Raw genomic sequence first — 17,842 nt, 5'->3', positions numbered from 1 at the left:
GAGTTATTGAATAAGCAGGAAGACATACGATTCTGAAAGTCAGAAGAGGTATTTAAAACCATGTGACTGGATGAGGTCACTATGGAGAAAATGTAGATGGAGGACTCCACACTAAGCCCTAGAGCCTCAATATCTATTTAGAGGAAGAAAGAGGAAAAGCAGGCAGGGCAACAAGAGGAGGGGCCAGAGAAACATTGAGAAAAACCAAAAGAGGTAGCGTGAAGAGCCGAGTCAAGAAAGTGTTTCAACAAGGAGGAAGCTATTCAATTGTGTCAGTGCTGCCAGATAGGAGGTCAAGAGAAGGCAGAGAAATGACTACTGAATTAACAAGATGGAGGTATTTGTGACTCTGACAACAGCTATTTCGGTGACATGGCAGGGAAGAAAGCCTAACGGCAGTGGGTTCAACAGAGAATAGAACAACAGAGTGAACAAAATCCTTGGTTGCCCCACTCCAAACTTTTGGTACTAAAATAATTATTTTAAAAACTGAGATTTTTCAGCTCAAATTATTAGGACTCTACTGTACTTGTCTATGCTATTTTATCTATATAAATACAATATATAAAATATAAATGTTTCTACAAATACAAAACACAGAACACAAAAATATGTTTGAACTAATATCATGAGAACACACAAACAATGAAATATCAGAATGACAGAATTTGTGTGCTTCAATTTTGTTGTAATATTAAATATGAACATTTTAAAGGAATAACAGAATTTAAAATTAAATTATGACAGTATAGAAAACAACCATAACACAGAATATAAGAAAAATAATATCATTTTCCAAAGAATCTTATAGAGTGTGAGATACATATCCTAAGAGCTTTTCTTTTCCAAATCCGAAAATACAAGGTGTGAAAACCTGAAAACCATCCAGGCTTATATCTGAATAAGAGGAAGGCAATCAGGTTTATGTCCAAAGACTCTGTCAGTATTGCTGATAGTAATGCAAATGCCTCTTGTCCACAGAGAGGACAACTGGTGGTGGCAAAGCAGGTGATGGCTGGTTTCTGAATTCTTTTTGAACTGGTTGTTAACAACACCTTACTCATTCCTTCCTTGATGAATGAAATAAAATCTTTGACACACATTTCTTTTATATTTGTATGAGACATATTTCTACCTAAAAAAAATTATTCTTAAACATGTTATATCTACTTGCTTAAATGTTTATAGTTCGAAGATGCTTCTGTATTTTTTAATAATGAGAGAAAAATTCTAACATATACTTAATGTGCAGCAAGACTAAATTACTGAGTTTAAATTGATTCTTGTTCTGTAGCTTTAAGTACACGATTATTAAAATGTTTACCTTTGGTGCACCATCTTTTTGTATCCCTACGTCGTTAGTGGCAATTCCTTTTACACTACCGTCTTCATGAAAAAGGACCTAAAATGAAAACATATTTCATTATCACATTAAGATTCATAACTACCTTGAAAAGAAACAAGAAACAACCTTAGAGTTTTTTAGAAAGTGAACATGTTCTCTAGATTATAGAAATATAGGCTTTAAAATGTCTAGGCAAAAAGAGACATGTTTTTAAGATATTCCCTTCTACAATATAAAAGAATACAGCTCAAACAGTTGGAAATGAAAGAAATGCCACAACCTTGATTAGGAAGAAAATGGAGAAGCTACTAGAGAGGTCACTAAAAAAACCAATAAGGTTAAACCAAAAGTTCTTTGAAGAGTTCAGATATCGCAAACATGTGGGCAAAACTTGAAATCGGGGCCTATAACTCAAGAAGAACATTGCAGTGAGTGGAAAGAGAAGAATGGTGTCAGGAGAGCCTGTCCCAAATGACCTTAGATCTCCCGCACTCCAAATAAACCCCCAGAACAAAACAAAACAAAACAGAGAGGTTGAAGACAGCCCAAAGGTGATTAAAGTTTATTTCCGCAGCAAAAAGGAAGGGGAAAAACTGGTCAAAAGTATAATTCTGAGGATGAGAAGTAATACTCTCTAACCTGTACCTGGTTTGTTTCCTCTCTAGAGGAAAATGCCCTTTGGATAGCAAAGTACAAAATGTCCACTAGAATCACACAACAGAAAGCACATGAGTGGAAAGATATAACAAAGATTAGTAGCAATAGAGATAAAAAAAAAAAAAGATATAAACGTTTTCCTTGATACCTTGAAAATGAATCAATAGTAGAATCTGGCTATGAATTAGAACTGAAGTCTGGCTTAGAGTACCAAAAACCTGACAAACAGATCATTAAACGATTGATGATGATCTTTAAGGAACCGAAGAAAAGAAAGGAGGTAAGAGACACTGTGTGTGTGTATGCATTCAAAAAGTGAAAATCACGAATTCTACACATGACCAATGTGGGATTTTGACCCTGATCTCAGTCAAGAACATTTTAACCAGGAGAAATGTAAAACCCCACTCTTGGGTACAAAAAACCAAATATATATGTATGGGCTGGGAAAACAGAAATTAGTATCAGCAAGTATAATACAGGGACCTGTTTGTTTTATTTGACTTACATATACACTGTAAGGGTGAAACCAAATAAAAATTTTTTCGAATTTTCCCTGGTGCCAAAGTAAGAGAACTCCCCTTCCCATCAAGACTCTTTCAGCATTTTCTTTAGGCAACTTAACTATAAACTATTTCTCTGAGATAGACGGGAATCTTTTTAAAAGCTAAATAAAACTCCTGCCAGATTTGCATCTCGGAAATGTGGTTTTTTTTTGGGGGGAGGGGGCCTCAGGGACATATTTGAAATGTGAACATCAAGGAGAATGACGTCCTGTCTCCCTGTCTCTATGGGTGTCTGTGCTAGATGCTTGGTTTCCTGTCTCTGTGGGTGTCTGTGCTGGATGCTGCTTGTCAAAAGACTCAAGAAGTTTTATTTCTCCTTTGATTACAGACAACATGTACATAATGAGTTGTATTGTCTCTCGATGCAAAAGGGTAGATTTGTTTCTGTCTTGGCAATCTCCCTAACAGGCTGCTGGTGACATGCACTGTAACCTTGGTTTAGTACTCATTCAATAACAAAACTGCCTTGATTCTTTTTTATAATTTGTAGAGGTGATTTTTCTGGGTTAGCAGGAGATCTTATGTTTCATAATTTCCCCAATAATACTTAGTGAGAATCGACAATAAGATATGGTTGCCAAAGTAGTTATTTTGAGGACATTAATGAAAAAACAGTTTCTAGAATGAAGAAGATAATAGACCTGCTCTACACTAGGCTTGAAGTCATGTATTCATTCTGGGCGCCATTGCAAAAAGGGGATAAAAAGGGGAGGGCAATGAGAATACTGAAGGAACTCAAACTATGTAACATGAAAGGTGAAAGAATCAAGAATATTTAACCTGGAGAAGAAAAACACCAAAGTAAAGGTGTGGAAGAAAAGAAAGCAGGGCACAATTATAATTGGAAAGTTGCCCTTGAAAGAGGGGATAGATTTGTCCTATACAGTATAAAACAGTAAATAAGTTTCTATTCACTGTAAGGAAGAGAGTATTACCAACAATCGAAATATGAGATTTTTTTTCCATCCCTGATGGGGTTCGATCATAAGTTTGACAATCACTTGACGTGTATACATGGAAGTCTAATATGTCTTTGGATTAGATCTTCTTAAGAGTCTCTCTAATATACATATGTAGATAGACAGACAGATTTAAGATTCCTTCTAATCTTGTAATTCCAAAATCCTATGGCTTTTCTAAAATATTTATTTCTTAACCTTTGTACCATTCTTGGTTTATTTTCAAGAGATTACGTCCCATAGATATTAAAAACAAGTCTGTACAAACCTCAGCAGCAGCATAACCAGGGTATACTTCAACACCAAGGGCTTCTGCTTGTTCTCCCATCCAGCTTACTAAGTGTCCCAAGCGTACAATGTAATTGCCATGATTATTCATTGGAAGACCTATAAATACATGCTTAATTTATAAATCTAACTTTTTATTGATAAAACATCTCAAGAATACCTAATTTAAAAATTCTAATCAATTTCTGCATAATTTCTGCATAAATATATACATTATCTTATGGTCACAGTTTCAATTTATTTATAATTTTGGTCTAGAGTTCTAATTATTAACTTAAAAACATCATTGAAACACTAAATTAGAAATTCCTGGTTGGCTTACAAGGCTATTTCAATTCTGCTAGTCTGGAAGACAAAAGAACTGGGTTCTAGTCCTGCTTTCCCACGAGCTGGCTGTATAACTTTGGGTAAGTCCTTTGAATCTCTGGGCCTTAGCCAGCTCATTCATAAAAGGCAGGGATTTCACCAGATGAAATGTAGCTCCTTTCACCTGTGGAATTCTATGATTCCATGAATTCTTATCATATCTTACCTGGAAGAATTGGCACAGGAATTCTATATTTCTCTGTTAAAATTCCAAATCTGTCTTCTGTTACAGGAGTATTAAGTGGAGCCTAGAAATAAAATAAGGAAAGAAAAGAAAGTTTTTAGTTCACATTTGTAAGGGTAAATTCAAATAAAAAAAAACTATATCAAAAAGTAAAGAAAAAAAGAAAAGAAAAAAAAGAGTAAAGGGAACTACCCTCACTTTTCTTTCATCATTTTCTTTCAAAAACTTGGACTGTAAATCCTCTGTTTCTTTGAGATGTATGGGAATCTTTTTTAAAAGCTAAATAAGCCAGTTTTGCATCCCAGAAATGTCTTTCTTGGGGACACTGAAGACATCTTTGAAATACGAACATCAAGGAGGATGGCTTCCTGTCTCCCTGTCTCTGTGGGAGTTTAGCCTAGGCACTTGCTCCAAGTTGTAACTTCCTGCTTGATGAAAACATAAGACAAGTTTTATTTTTCCTTTGGATAAAGACAGTTAATATGTATGTAATAGAATGTATCTGCGTAGCTATACAGGGCTTTGATGTGTAAAACTTTTTTCTATTAAAATTGATATGTCAATAATCATTCAATGATATCTATTTCTGATACAATATTGAAAAATGAAAGTTAATAAGGCATAATTAAAGTATTTCTAGTTTAAAGGAGCTTGATATTTTAGGAAGAACAGTAGAGATGAAATTTTTGGAATTTAATTTACTCCATATGGAAAGAATACAGAAATAGTTACATAATATTTTACCTTTGCAAAGTATATTCACAGATACTAAATATTTTAACCTTAAGGGTAGGATAAATATAACCCATCTTACATAAAAAAAACCCCTGAGATATGTAGAGTGTAAGATTTTAACCAAGGTCATACAAATTATGAGAGCAGTAAAACTGGCATTTGGTTCTCTGCATATCAAACCAGTGCCTTTTCTGCTTAGGTTATGAGAGGCCATGTTAATTTACTTCTTTAGAAAATTATATTATCCTCTGGCTTCAGATATTGCAATGCCCCAGAAAATTTATATAACACTTTCTTAAGAACAATGATATAAACACCTATGGAAAAAGTTAAGAAATACTCTCAAAGTCAAAATGCTGTATTTTATTCGGTACAAATTTTCAAAGATCTTCTCAAGATAATGCCTTCTCATAAATCCAGTACATAAATATAACACAAAGAAGGCATTATATAAAAATAAGTTAATATCTTAAAATTATAATGATATTTGATATGATTCAATCTCTTTTTGCCCTTTTTAAATTAAAAAAAAATTATCCTTTCAAAGACAGAATTACATGAAAAGGGCTTCCCATAATCCAGTAATTTGGAAATAGAAGTAAAGATTAGAGTTTGCATAAAAAACAATGTTTCATACTCCCTTCTCCTTCCAGTCTGGGAACAGTTCTTCAAAAGCACGTGGGTCAAGGCAAGCCCCTGAGAGAGTATGAGCTCCTAGTTGGGCAGCTTTCTCCACGAGACACACACGGATGTCCTTGTCATGTTTAGCAGCCAATTGCTTTAGACGAATAGCGGCAGAGAGCCCTGCGGGGCCTGCACCAACTATTACTACATCTGCTTCTTCTGCAAACCTTTCCATGCTCACTCCTGGGACGAAAAAAAAGTTTTAGACAATATATAAAAGTCTGAAGTGAATAGGACCTGACAAAATCACATACTGTGATACAAATATCCACTATGTTTCAGAGCATTATTTATAGAAATTGTCCCTCTGCTTTGCATGAGAATTGTACTAACTATATTATTGCATTAGTTGGATGGTTCCACTGTGTATCTTATTTTGGCTTCCATAAACCAACCTTTGGCTTTGAAATTTATTATTATAAATTTAGCAAGTATTTGCTTTTCCAAATGTTAATATGTAACAGATTTCACACATATAATATTAGATGTTTACATTATCATGAAAAATACATTTCCCTCTATAAAATGATACAAAGTATCTAGAAAGTCTCAACAATTTTACACAAATTATTACTTACCTTCCCATCGCTTGTCCTTATCTCTGGGATAAATAGTATAGTGGGTAGTAATTCGAGGTACAACGGAAGTTGAAGACCATCTTGTAGCATGCAGAGGTAGATAATTTTTCTTAATTTTTAATGCATGAAAGCACTGATATGCTGCATAAAAATTATGAACAATATTATTATTTTTTCGATTAGTTTTCCACAAGAGTAGACTGGAAAAATATTTTTTTAAAAGTCTAGGAATGGGGATCAGAGTTGGTTTCTGGTTAATTTTCTTTTAATTAGCCCTAAGACCTTAAATAAATCACTTGATTTGTTTCTTCATCCAAAAAAGTAAAGAGTCACTAGATGAACTCTACTTTCCTGACCTGAAATTGTATGACTTCACGTGAAACCTTATATATTGTTTATATTCTGACCTATCAAAACTGCAAACATTCAGTGAATAGTTAGATCTATGCTATAGAGCCACTAGTTGTGATATGGCCAGAAACAGATTGCACTCTTTCCTAGATGAACAATTCAGTTAGCTTTTTCTCATAAAGCAATGTTTTCAAATTATATTTTAAAGTATCTAATAAACTAATTTATTCAATTTAGCTCATGTCAAACTTAAGCTATAAATAGAATGACCATATAATCTGTCATCCAAACTGGATACTTTTGAAAGTAATAAGGGGCAGCATTAATGATTATGTTGGGACAATATGGACAACCTGGGTTTTATGGTCAGTTTCTTTTTAAGTTGACTCTCCCATATGGCCATGTTTTCTTTGAGTTAGAAAATAGAATTTTATGGAAATAAACAGAAGTGTGATGATTTATCTGCAAGAATGTTCATTAAACCTGTTGTCCTTAACCTTCAATTCTATCTCCTTCCTTCCTTACCTAGAGCAGATACCCTAGTACACCAAACCTCACAGAAAGATAAAAGCAATTAAATGGGAACTTTCTCAATTCCTTGGCAACAAACCTCCAAAGTAATCATATTTGTGTACATTCTTTGTTCATTCTCTCTGGTTATAATAGAACAGATATCTTTTCCCCTCACTTATATTAATTTGTCCACCTCCATGAGAAGGATTATCCCTCCCATCTTCCTAGGGACATTCCCTAGGAAGGAGGGATCTGATATCCTCCCTTCCTCCATTACCTTCAATTTCTGACTCCCTTCTCTGGTATTCTCCTCTTTGACAATCTCTCTCATCATAAAAAAGGGACAGAAACTCCTCCCTCGGAACTAGCCCTGACAGATATAAAAACTTGTATCTGGAGCTATAATAATTAAAAGTATGTTAAGGGAGAAGAAATAGAAAAATCAAAGGAAAAGAATAAAGAGTTCAGAAATAGAAGAACACAAGGATTTGGTATATGATAAAGATGCCATTTCAAATAAGAGAGAAGAAATGGTCATTTGGAAAAAAGCGTACCTCCCTCCTTATATCAAAATGAATTCCACTTGGTCAATGATTTTAACAGGCAAAGTCACAATATAAAAGATAATGGTGACATATTCATGAATTATTTGATTCTCCTGTTTCTGAGTGTGGGCTGGACTTAGTGACTGTTAACATGTATAGTATGGAAAGGGAAAAACGTTAACTTTACAGTGGAGAAATATGCCAGACACTTTAATCAAGTGATCAAACTTAACTTTATCAGCAACAAGACATACTGGTATCATCCTCTTACTCCCTGATATGATGTGACAAGAAGGGCTCTTCACCTCTGGGGTATACTTCCTCCAAATCTATAACCTCAGTCTAATCCTGAGAAATCAACAAACTCAGGTTGAGGGACATTCCACAACATGCCTAGCCAGTCTACACTAAAAGTGTCAAGGTCATGAGAGACAAGAAAAGACAGAAGCACTGTCACACTGAATTGGACTAAGGACACATGGCAACTAAAAGCAATGTAGTGCCCTGGATCGGATCCTGAAACAGAAAAAGGAAATCTGAACAAAGTCTATAGTTTAGTTAACAGTATTGCATCAGTGTTACTTTCTTAGTTTTGATAATTATACTATAGTTATATAGAAGTTAATCTGTGCTATCTCTGAAACTCTCTGTAAGTCTAAAATTATTTCAAAATAAAAAGTTAAATAAAGATTTTGGTGATAAAAAATTAACTCTAAAATGATCAAAGACCTAAATATAAGACGTAAAATAATTTTTTTTGGAAAAAATGGTTGTAAATCTTTGTGACCTTGGAACAATGATTTCTTATCTATGATGTCAAAAGCAGAAGCAACAAAAAACGGGTAAGTTGTACTTCATAAAAATTAAAACGTTTTATGCTTCAAAAGATACCATCAAGAAAGTAAAAAGATAACCCATGGAATGGGAAAAAAATATTTGCAAATATACATCTGAGAAGGGACTTGTATCTAGCATATATAAAGAATTCATTTTTAATAATAAAAAGACAACCCAGTTAAAATCAGACAAAGGAGCTAAGCAGACATTTCTCCCAAGGAGATATACCAATGGCCTGCCTATAAGCACATGAAAAGATGCTCAACATCATTACCATCAAGGAAACACAAATCAGAAACAAAATGAGACACCACTTTATATCCACTAGGATGGCTAAAATCAATAAGGCAGACAATAACAAATGATGATAAGCATGTGGAGAAACTGGAACCCTCATATACTGCTAGTGGGAATGTTAAACGGTACAGTCACTTTGGAAAACAGTCTAGCAGTTTCTCAAAATATTAAACACAGTTTCTCTGTGACTTACTCACTTAGGTATATACCTAAGATAAATAAAAACATGTCCACATAAAAATCTGTGCGCAAATAAATGTTCATAGCTCTATTATTCATAACAGTCAAAAAGTTGAAAACAACCCAAATGTCCATTAGTGAATTGATAAATGGAAAAATGATATATCCGTACAATGGAATATTATTCAGCAACAACAACAAAAAAGTAGTGATATACGCTACAACATAGATGATCCTTAAAAAACATTGTGCTAAGTGACAGGAGCCATCCACAAAAAAACATGTATTATATGACTCCATGTATATGAAATATCCAGAACAGACTAATTTATGGAGACAGAAAGTAGATTAGCTGTTACTGGGGCTGAGGGCTTAGAGAATGACTGCTATTGGGTATAGGGTTTCTTTTGCGGGTAATGAAAATGTTCTAAAACAGGTTGTGGTGATGGTTGCACAACTCTGAACAGACTAAAAACCGCTGAGCTGTACACTTTAGATGGTTTAAACTGTTATTAAAAAACATTTAGTCACACACAAAAGGTTATAGGGAAAACACTGGTAATTTTTTTTTTTTAGAATCTTGGATTTGGAAAGGTTTTTCTAAGTATGGTAAAAATCTCAAAAATCATATAATCATTTGATGAAAATTTAAAAAGTCTATATGACCAAAAAATGATATAAATGTAAATGTCTTGCTTAGTTGTCTGAATTTCCCAGTAGATAGCATAGTTCCAAAGTACCTATCTTTTCCTTGTTCACGTTAAATCCCAGTATTAGCCTATACATATAGGTATAAATATTTGTTGATTGAATATTAGTTCTATTTACACTCTCCTTCATTAGAATACTCAGTTACTATTCACCCACAGTATTATATAATAGGTTATTGCTTTCTTAGCATCTTTCTTTGTGAAAAGGCAAGCTAGACTTATAAATGAGAAGCATTAAAAGACCAACATGAAGGAGTGAAAAAATAAAGCCATAGACTAGGAGAAAATATCTGCAAAACACGATACTAATAAAGGGCTGGTATCCAAAATATACAAAGAACTCATAAAAATCAAGAAGAAAACAAAGTCAATTAAAAAATGAGCAAACGATCTGAACAGATACCTAACCACAGACCTATAGATATACAGATGGAAAATAAGCATATGAAAAGATGCTGAACATCTTATGTTATTAGAGAACTTCAAATTAGAGATACCACTACACACTTATTAGAATGGCTAAAATCCAAAACACAGACAACAACAAATGCTGACAAGGATGTGGAGTAACAGAAACTCTGACTGCTGGTGGGAATGCAAAATGGCATAGCCATTTCCTTACAAAGCAAAACATGTTCTTAACATATGATCCAATAATGGTACTACTTTGCATTCAACCAAATGAAGTGAAAATTAATCACCCCAAAACCTACAGTCAAGCAAGATGAAAAAGCTCTAGAAATCTACTGTATAACATTGTATCTATGGCCAACAATAATGTATTATACAGTTCTAAAAATTTCAAGAGTGTATCTTAAATAAGACAGAAAATACCAAGGATTAAAAAAACAACAACAACAAAACTTCACATGAATGTTTACGCAGCTTTATTCATAATTGTCAAAACTTAGATGTCCTACAAAAGGTAAATGGATAAAAAGACTGTGGTGCATCCATACAATGAAATATTATTACTAAGAAGAACTGAGTTATTAGCCATGAAAAGATATGGAGGAAACCTAAACGCATATTGAAAGAAGCCAATCTGAAAAGGCTACATACTGTACGATTCCAACTACAAGACATTCTGAAAAAGGCAAAACTAAAGAGATAGTAAAAAAAAAAGATCAGTAGCTGCCAGGGATTGAGGAAGAGAGAGAAAGGGATGAATAAGTCACACACACCCACACCCACACACCCACATACAAAAGAATAAATCAAACACAGAGAATTTGGGGGGCAGTGATTATTCTGTATGATAATGTAATTAATGGTAGACATATGTCATTATACATTTGTCAAAACCTATAGAATGTACAACACAAAGACGGAACTCTAATGTAAACTATTATTAATAATAATGTATCAATATTGGCTCACCAGTTGTAACAAATGTACCACACCAATGCAAGATGTTAATGGAGAATGGGGGAAAGTTATATGGAAACTCTGTACATTCTGCTCGGGTTTTTCTTTAAACCTAAAACTGCTAAAAAAAAAAAAAAGTTTATTAATTAAAAAAAAACAAAAAAGGGTAACATGGAAAGTCAGTGGTTAAAAGCACAGGCTCTGGAATCTGTCTACTCTGTGTTTGAATTAATTAATAGCAACGAAATTTTTAGGAAGTTATTTAAATCTTCCCTTCCCCATCAGCTCTAAATTTTATAGTCAATCTTTGCCTTGGAAATATTATGATGTAGGATCTAGTACATGTTTTAACACAAAGCAAGTTGCTAATATATATTTGTTAACCGGACAAGGACCTTTCTAGTTACAATTTCAACTTTCACCCAAGAACCTGCAAATCTCTGCTTTAATTTCCTAAAACTAATTCCTGGGTTACAGAGCAATAATAATAATAAGGCCTTTCCTAATTTTTAACTTGTCTCTTATATGAAGCATCTACCTAGAAATGAACGTTTCTAAATATGGACTATAACAAATAAATAGCAGAGACCGACCAAGACTTTTGTTTGGATGTGGAATATATAATAAAATTTAAACTTTCATGAACATACTGAACAGTCAAGAATTATTAATTTTAATACAACATCTTATCCTTCATGATCTTATATTTGCGGCAGGTACAACTCCCGTTTACAGGAGATGAATATAAATTGATGATCCCAGAGAAGCTCAGTCTCAATCCTTCCAACATCATCAAATTCTGAAATTACAGTTGGATTTGAAATAATCTCTGAAGTACCTGAACCTGAGCTATGGTGAAAATAAGTTATTTTCTTTCATTCTTTTCTGATTAAATGGAGAAATTTTTATTCTTTAAAACCCAATTGAAGAATTAACATATTTTTGTTTTATTCTTTCCAGTAAAAGTGTTCTTTTTAGAAGGGTAAAAACCTAGCATCAGACAATCAATAATTAAAGATTATGATGAATGCAGGAGGGGAAGAGATTTGAGTGACTGAACTCTAAAGCCTTTTAAACATTGAAAATCTGTTTTTGATAATCACTCAAAAAACAATAGCAAGTAAGCTAAGTTTCTCTACTTGCAAATGCACACTAAAAACTGTAGTACTGGGAATAATTTTTAAAACCTTAGATAATCCTTTGCATATCATAAATCTTAAAAAATATATAAAATACATAAAGACATTATAGGAGAACTGCACCATTCAAAAGCATATTTTAGAATATTTTAAAAATATTAATTTACATTTCATTAAAAGGTATTAAATTCTTTTAAGTTTTATGATGCATTTTAGTTTAGTGTATAGAAATTATCATTTGCTTCTGAAAACTGATGATTTGGTATCAGACCAAACTCTAATTCTATTGCTAATACAGCTAATGAATTTATTGTGAATATTTGGAACTGGGCTGTCTGATTTCCTCTTTTCTAGAAACAAATCTGACATTTCATTTTAAAGATCTGTACAGTTAGGCATCTTGGCTGAATTTCTGGTAAAGAAGTGAGGTCAAAAGTCAAATGAACTCATAACACCACCATATCAAAGTCACACTGAAAGCACAGGTGTGTCTATCTCTTCCTTGGCAGTAGTACTAACACCAGGCTATGAAAATGGCAATGATTTAAGCATCCAAGTAAAATAGAAATGGTAATTTTGGTGGGATTTTGTTAGCACTTGGACCAAAAATGACTTCAACTTATTATTATTATTAAATTAGCCTGTAGGGCAGATGACATCTGACTACTTTGAAATTCCACAAAAATAGCATCTTTGCACATTTGGTGTAGTATTATATGTACAGGTAGCAGGCACTTTAAACAAAGTTCTACTTATTTAACATATGGTGGCCAAATATGACAAAATTCTACTTTGAATTTACATAATAAGGATATCCTTGGATTTGCAACATGTATACTTGTTTATTCCATAACTGCAAATTAACTTAAATAAACTAAAAAAATTAAGCCAGTTGTGAGGGAATTCAAGGTCTTGAACTTTTTTTGGAATTTTATAACTTATTTTGTTTTCAAGTGAAACAAAACATCCAGCTTCATTATTCTAATTTTTTTAAGTGAAAGTCGAGATGTTATTTTCACAGGTCACCGTGACCGTTCTAGTAACGCCCATAACACGATAAGCTCGTACAGTTAATTTTAGACAATGTAGAAAAATCCCTGGCTCCATTTAATAATCTGGTGACTTGGGCATCATCTGAATGTTAATCATGATGTGACAGATCAGACTTCAAATTCTTAAGAATGCACTAGGATGGCTGCAAAGACGCGACTCAAGTCAGGAACAAGGAGAAAAACTTTGTTCATATTCCTTTTCAACAATGCAATAGAAAACACCTCAGCTTTGGGATAAGGATCAGGGCCAGGATTTTGCACAATTCAGTTCAGAGTGCACCAGGAGGGCGTCCTGGTAAGTTTCCTTCGCTCATGACCTTTAGCCTAGTTGTCAATTCTTCCCATCGGGACGACCAACCCCAGGGGGAGGAACCTAGGATCCACCTCCAGGTGCAGACGGTGTGACCTTTGACCTAGTTTAGCCGACGAAATGAGAGCTGGGAGGAGAGGCGCCTACAGGCCCCCAAGTGCGCTCCTGTCGTCTCTTCCTAACCTCTCGACCTTCCTTCATTTATCCCTCCCCGAAGTTCCCACTCACCTGGGCAGGACAGCTTGGCTAGCGGAACCAGCATGTTCACTGTAACCAGGACTCTCGGTCGAACACAGCGGAAAGAGTATTGCTTGTGGCTCGCCGCGGGCGCTGCACCTCTAGGCCTCGAGGGGCGCCATCACCTGCCCGAAACCACCAACCCCTGTGTTGAAGTTTGCCTCCCGGCTCAGCCTACAGGTTGACTACACGGAGTTCCCGCCTCTTTCTCGCTCTGCGCCGGCGCCACGCATGATGCAATGGCCAGCAGAGGCTTCTGGTCATGCACCCAAGGTGAAAAAAGAAAGGGACTTCAAGTTCCAGCGTCGCCCGCGGCTTCGGGTTGCAGATTGGGTCTACGCCTCTGTGTCTCCTAAACTGGATCAGGGCGACTGAGTAGGGAAGAGCCTACAAATCCCATAGGACAACGCACACACGGCAGAAGGGAGTGGGAGGTGGAGCGACGCGTGCGGAATCCTGGGAGTTGTAGTTAGCTGACGAGCCTTCTGAGCCTTGAATGGAGCTTTGCGCAGGAGCAGTGAACTGCCCAAGGTAAATTGACTGACGTCTCATTGGTTGCCCCGAAAAAGGCATCAGCTTCGCGAACTTGAGCAGACAGCCTCAGGAAGCCCCGGCGGGATATCGGGTGGGAGGAGGCGGGGCTTCTGGGTTTGGGGCGGGAGCGGTTGAAAGGCAGTTGATGTCGGTTCCGCTGCTAAATTCTGATTTCGGCGTCCCAGCACTTCTCCATGGCAGACTCTGAGGAGGCGCGGGTTTCTTCGCAGCCACCGCCGCCTCCCTTCTCTCCCTCGTCTTCAGATGCCTCTTCAGCATCTTCCCCCGGCGTCCCAGTGAGTTTGGACTGGCCATTTCCAAGCAGGAATAGTGGCCGAACGGTGGACCCTCTGGAGGAGGTGGAGCTGCAGATCGGAGACGTGAGTGTCGCCGGAAAGGTCCCGCGCCGCGTCCCCACTCGGTGCTTGTCCGAGGACGGACAGTGGCGGGGCCAGGGAGTCCACACACCCGGTCTGGCTCGTGTCGCCCTTCTGCCCCCTGAAGGTGCGGGCTGGGGGTGGGTTGGGAGAAGCCCGCGACCGACCGCCCCTTCCCGCGAGAGCTCCGCCTTTAGATTTAGTGTTGAGGAATTAGGGATTATGCCTCTACCTGCCCCATCCCTCCCTGTTTTCTTTTTGCTTCGCCTTCTGGTTTGTTATCCGCTGTAACCCGAACCCAAGCAGCCCTACTACTCAGGCGTATGCTGGATCTGTCTGCCCTCTCATCCTCCCGCCTTGCTGTCTATTGGTGCTTAAGATCAGGCTGTGGTAGCTCGCAGCGGGATTTAGGAAGAGCCCGTTGTTCTAGTTGGCCACCTGCCCAGAGCCAGCTGAAAATAGTCATTGCTCTGCACCCAGGTTGAAGGGGTTAGTCGCTGCCCCTGTAATCCCGGTAGGTTACATTAACCGTTTAGTCACAGACCTCCTCCCTATGGTTGCTAGAATGCATAGTTTGTTGAGTCTCGAAGTCCCAGAAACTAGCGCGCACGCGCGCACACACACTCATCTACAACCCTAACACACACATACCACCGGAGGGGGTGACAGTTTCAGTATTTAAGGACTGAGTGGGTCAAGCGATAACGTAAGTAAGGTGTAATCTTCCTGGGTGAACTTTGTGGAATAGACCCTCCTGTGCAAATTGGAAACTGGGGAATGAACTGGATTATCTCATAGCTCAAGTATTAGGGTTTTTTGTTTTGTTTTGTTTTAAAGATGAAGTGCTGATACAGCTTCTGTTTTTGCTGAACAAGGCAAGACTGGTTTCAAGTGAATATGTGGAATGGAGTGCTGATGTGTTATCTAGGAATAGTGTTATCTTTATGTCGTAGCTGAAGAGAACCTTTAATTTAGTTTTCCACCAAGAGTTGCATATTTTCTGCATGTGTTTTGATTTTGTTGATGTTACTTGTCAGAATATCTGTTCTTTGGTCTATTCATTTTCATGGTCTAAAGTATTCATAGGTGAAAATAGTGAACGATGCCCTTGTTACCCCAATATCAGAAAGTTTTTTATGATAAAGTCCTTCAGATACTTCTAGTACTTAGTGTCAAGGGGTCCAAGTCATCTTGTTGAGCTAAGTGAGACTCCAGTGTATATTCAATTAAAAAAAAATACTGACTTGTCATGTCTCATACATCATGGATATCTTTCTAGACATTTTCCTCACAGCTTACTTCATATTAAAGAATTTCTTAGATTCCTTGGAAGAACTGGTGTTTTAGTTTGAAGCTTTTTTACTTTTAAAGAAAATAACTTGGGCAGTGGTTTTAAGGTTTTAACTATTTTAGACTATAAAATGAAATGAGAATTTAAAAATAAACTTTTTTTTTTTTTTAAATTTCAGGCAGCATTTTCATTATCCAAACTTCTTGAAGCCACATCTGCAGTATCAGCTCAAGTGGAAGAACTTGCCTTCAAATGTACAGAAAATGCACGTTTCCTTAAAACATGGAGGGACCTCTTGAAAGAAGGCTATGATTCTTTGAAGCCTGACAACTGATTTGACAACTCGTACTTTCTCATTTATATTTGCACATGTACCATATGTATAGGAAAATCTCCAGTAGTTCTGTATAAAAATTTCAAATGAAAAATTTCAAAATGAAAATTTTCTTGGTTTTCATCACTTGTGTGAAAGCAGAATACTGATATTATTTTTGATGCTGGCTGGTATTTGTTTATCTTAAATACTTTCTGTCCTCTAAACTTTTATAGAATCCTTTATGAATGTTAATTTCATCAGTAGATAATAAGATAGTGTTATCAGTAGCAAACCCTATAGACCATTATTCTATTCAATTTGCAAGAAGATGCCAAACATGGCAGAGTTTGAAGTTGAGCTTCATTTTATGGACCAAAGAAGGTGACTTTAAGGGTAGCAGTGTTAGATCCAGGTTCATTAGGCTAAGTTCCCTAGAACCAATCATTGTATCTTATTTACTTCCATATCCCCAGCACCTAGAACAGTGTCACACAACAATCACTAAAAGTTTGTTAAATAAAAGAGTTGACAACATAATTAAAATCTATTTTTTCTTCCTGTTTTTAACATGAAGATAATTGTTTCTTTAAAAATATTTAAATCAGAACCTCATTGTCCTGAAGGAAAAAATTTTTTTTTAACGGGGATTTGAACTTTAACTGATGACAGCTTTTTAAAATATGTGATAAATATTTTTTGTCCTATGAGGCTTTTTTAAAAAAAGCTTTTACTTTAGAAAATAAAAGCATGTCTGGAAAGAATGCATATTTTCCCTATTTATTTCTAAGGTTAACTGCTTCTCCAGATAATATTTCTTGCATTCAATGTTGTTATATCTTTGATTGTTCCCTTTAAAGTGCTTTATCACAGTTATGGCTCTGTACTACTGGGGTTTTATAAATAATCTAAATTCTAAATATATTTCTAAAGAAATTAGTTTTTAATGCATCAAATTTAAATGCTGTGATTGTTTTGATATTATGTGACCTTATTATGTTCAATTATACTTTTCCTATATCTTATGTTGCTTTCTGTGTGTGTGTGTGTTGTGGGAGTAGGCGGGGGTGGTTTATGTCATGTGTCAACGATTAAGCCAACTAATCTTATACTATTTAACTCTGGGCATTTTTGATATGTCATCTTAATTCTTTGTAGATATGGAGATGTGTACAGAACTATATCTAAAGCTCCACAATGGAGCTATGAAAGGGGACAAATGGATGGGCAAAGAATAATTTTGTTTAGCATATTAGGTCATAGTTCTTGATTAAATTTTTAAGTTAAAGATAATACATATGGTATGTTCCTGTAATAAAGAGATGCATGTTTTGATATTAGAAAAATATTTTACATGTAATTTTTTAAAAGGTACAATTTTTAAAATGTACGAAAATAAACTTGTTGAAAGCAAACTTTATTTCTA

General features: G+C 35.7%; 2 protein-coding genes across 3 annotated transcripts in view; one reads left to right on the top strand and one right to left on the bottom strand.

Moving 5' to 3' along the window:
• Nucleotides 1-13,941, bottom strand: part of ETFDH (electron transfer flavoprotein dehydrogenase) — a 30,407-nt gene extending 16,466 nt beyond the window's left edge. The window contains exons 1-6 of the mRNA XM_039876253.1: nucleotides 13,893-13,941; nucleotides 6,363-6,503; nucleotides 5,738-5,967; nucleotides 4,348-4,429; nucleotides 3,796-3,914; nucleotides 1,325-1,402 (exon numbers count right to left, since the gene is read on the bottom strand). Of these exons, the coding sequence (XP_039732187.1) occupies nucleotides 1,325-1,402; nucleotides 3,796-3,914; nucleotides 4,348-4,429; nucleotides 5,738-5,967; nucleotides 6,363-6,503; nucleotides 13,893-13,926 (684 nt within the window). The 5' untranslated portion in view covers nucleotides 13,927-13,941. The remainder of the gene's footprint in view (nucleotides 1-1,324; nucleotides 1,403-3,795; nucleotides 3,915-4,347; nucleotides 4,430-5,737; nucleotides 5,968-6,362; nucleotides 6,504-13,892) is intronic.
• Nucleotides 13,884-17,831, top strand: CUNH4orf46 (chromosome unknown C4orf46 homolog). Of its 2 annotated transcripts, XM_039876252.1 has the most exons (3): nucleotides 13,884-14,432; nucleotides 14,621-14,815; nucleotides 16,282-17,831. In XM_039876252.1, the coding sequence occupies exons 2-3, from the start codon at nucleotides 14,630-14,632 to the stop codon at nucleotides 16,435-16,437; spliced, it is 342 nt and encodes a 113-aa protein (XP_039732186.1). In that variant the 5' UTR covers nucleotides 13,884-14,432; nucleotides 14,621-14,629; the 3' UTR covers nucleotides 16,438-17,831. The 2 variants fall into 2 exon arrangements, with proteins under 2 accessions (XP_039732186.1, XP_039732185.1); XM_039876251.1 differs by lacking the exon at nucleotides 13,884-14,432 and having other exon boundaries at nucleotides 14,539-14,815.
• Nucleotides 17,832-17,842: the final 11 nt, after the last annotated feature.

The sequence above is a fragment of the Pteropus medius genome, unplaced genomic scaffold (assembly GCF_902729225.1).
Source record: "Pteropus medius unplaced genomic scaffold, Ma_sr-lr_union100, whole genome shotgun sequence".
In the NCBI taxonomy this organism is placed as follows: domain Eukaryota; kingdom Metazoa; phylum Chordata; class Mammalia; order Chiroptera; family Pteropodidae; genus Pteropus; species Pteropus medius.
The sequence above is the reverse complement of the archived record's forward strand: the minus strand, read 5'-3'. Positions and strand labels throughout refer to the sequence as shown.

Coding starts and splice junctions, on each gene's coding strand:
- CUNH4orf46 (XM_039876252.1), top strand. CDS start 14,630: ATGGCAGACTCTGAGGAGGCGCGGGTTTCTTCGCAGCCACCGCCGCCT. Junction 14,816..16,281: donor TGGAGCTGCAGATCGGAGAC/GTGAGTGTCGCC, acceptor TTTAAATTTCAG/GCAGCATTTTCATTATCCAA.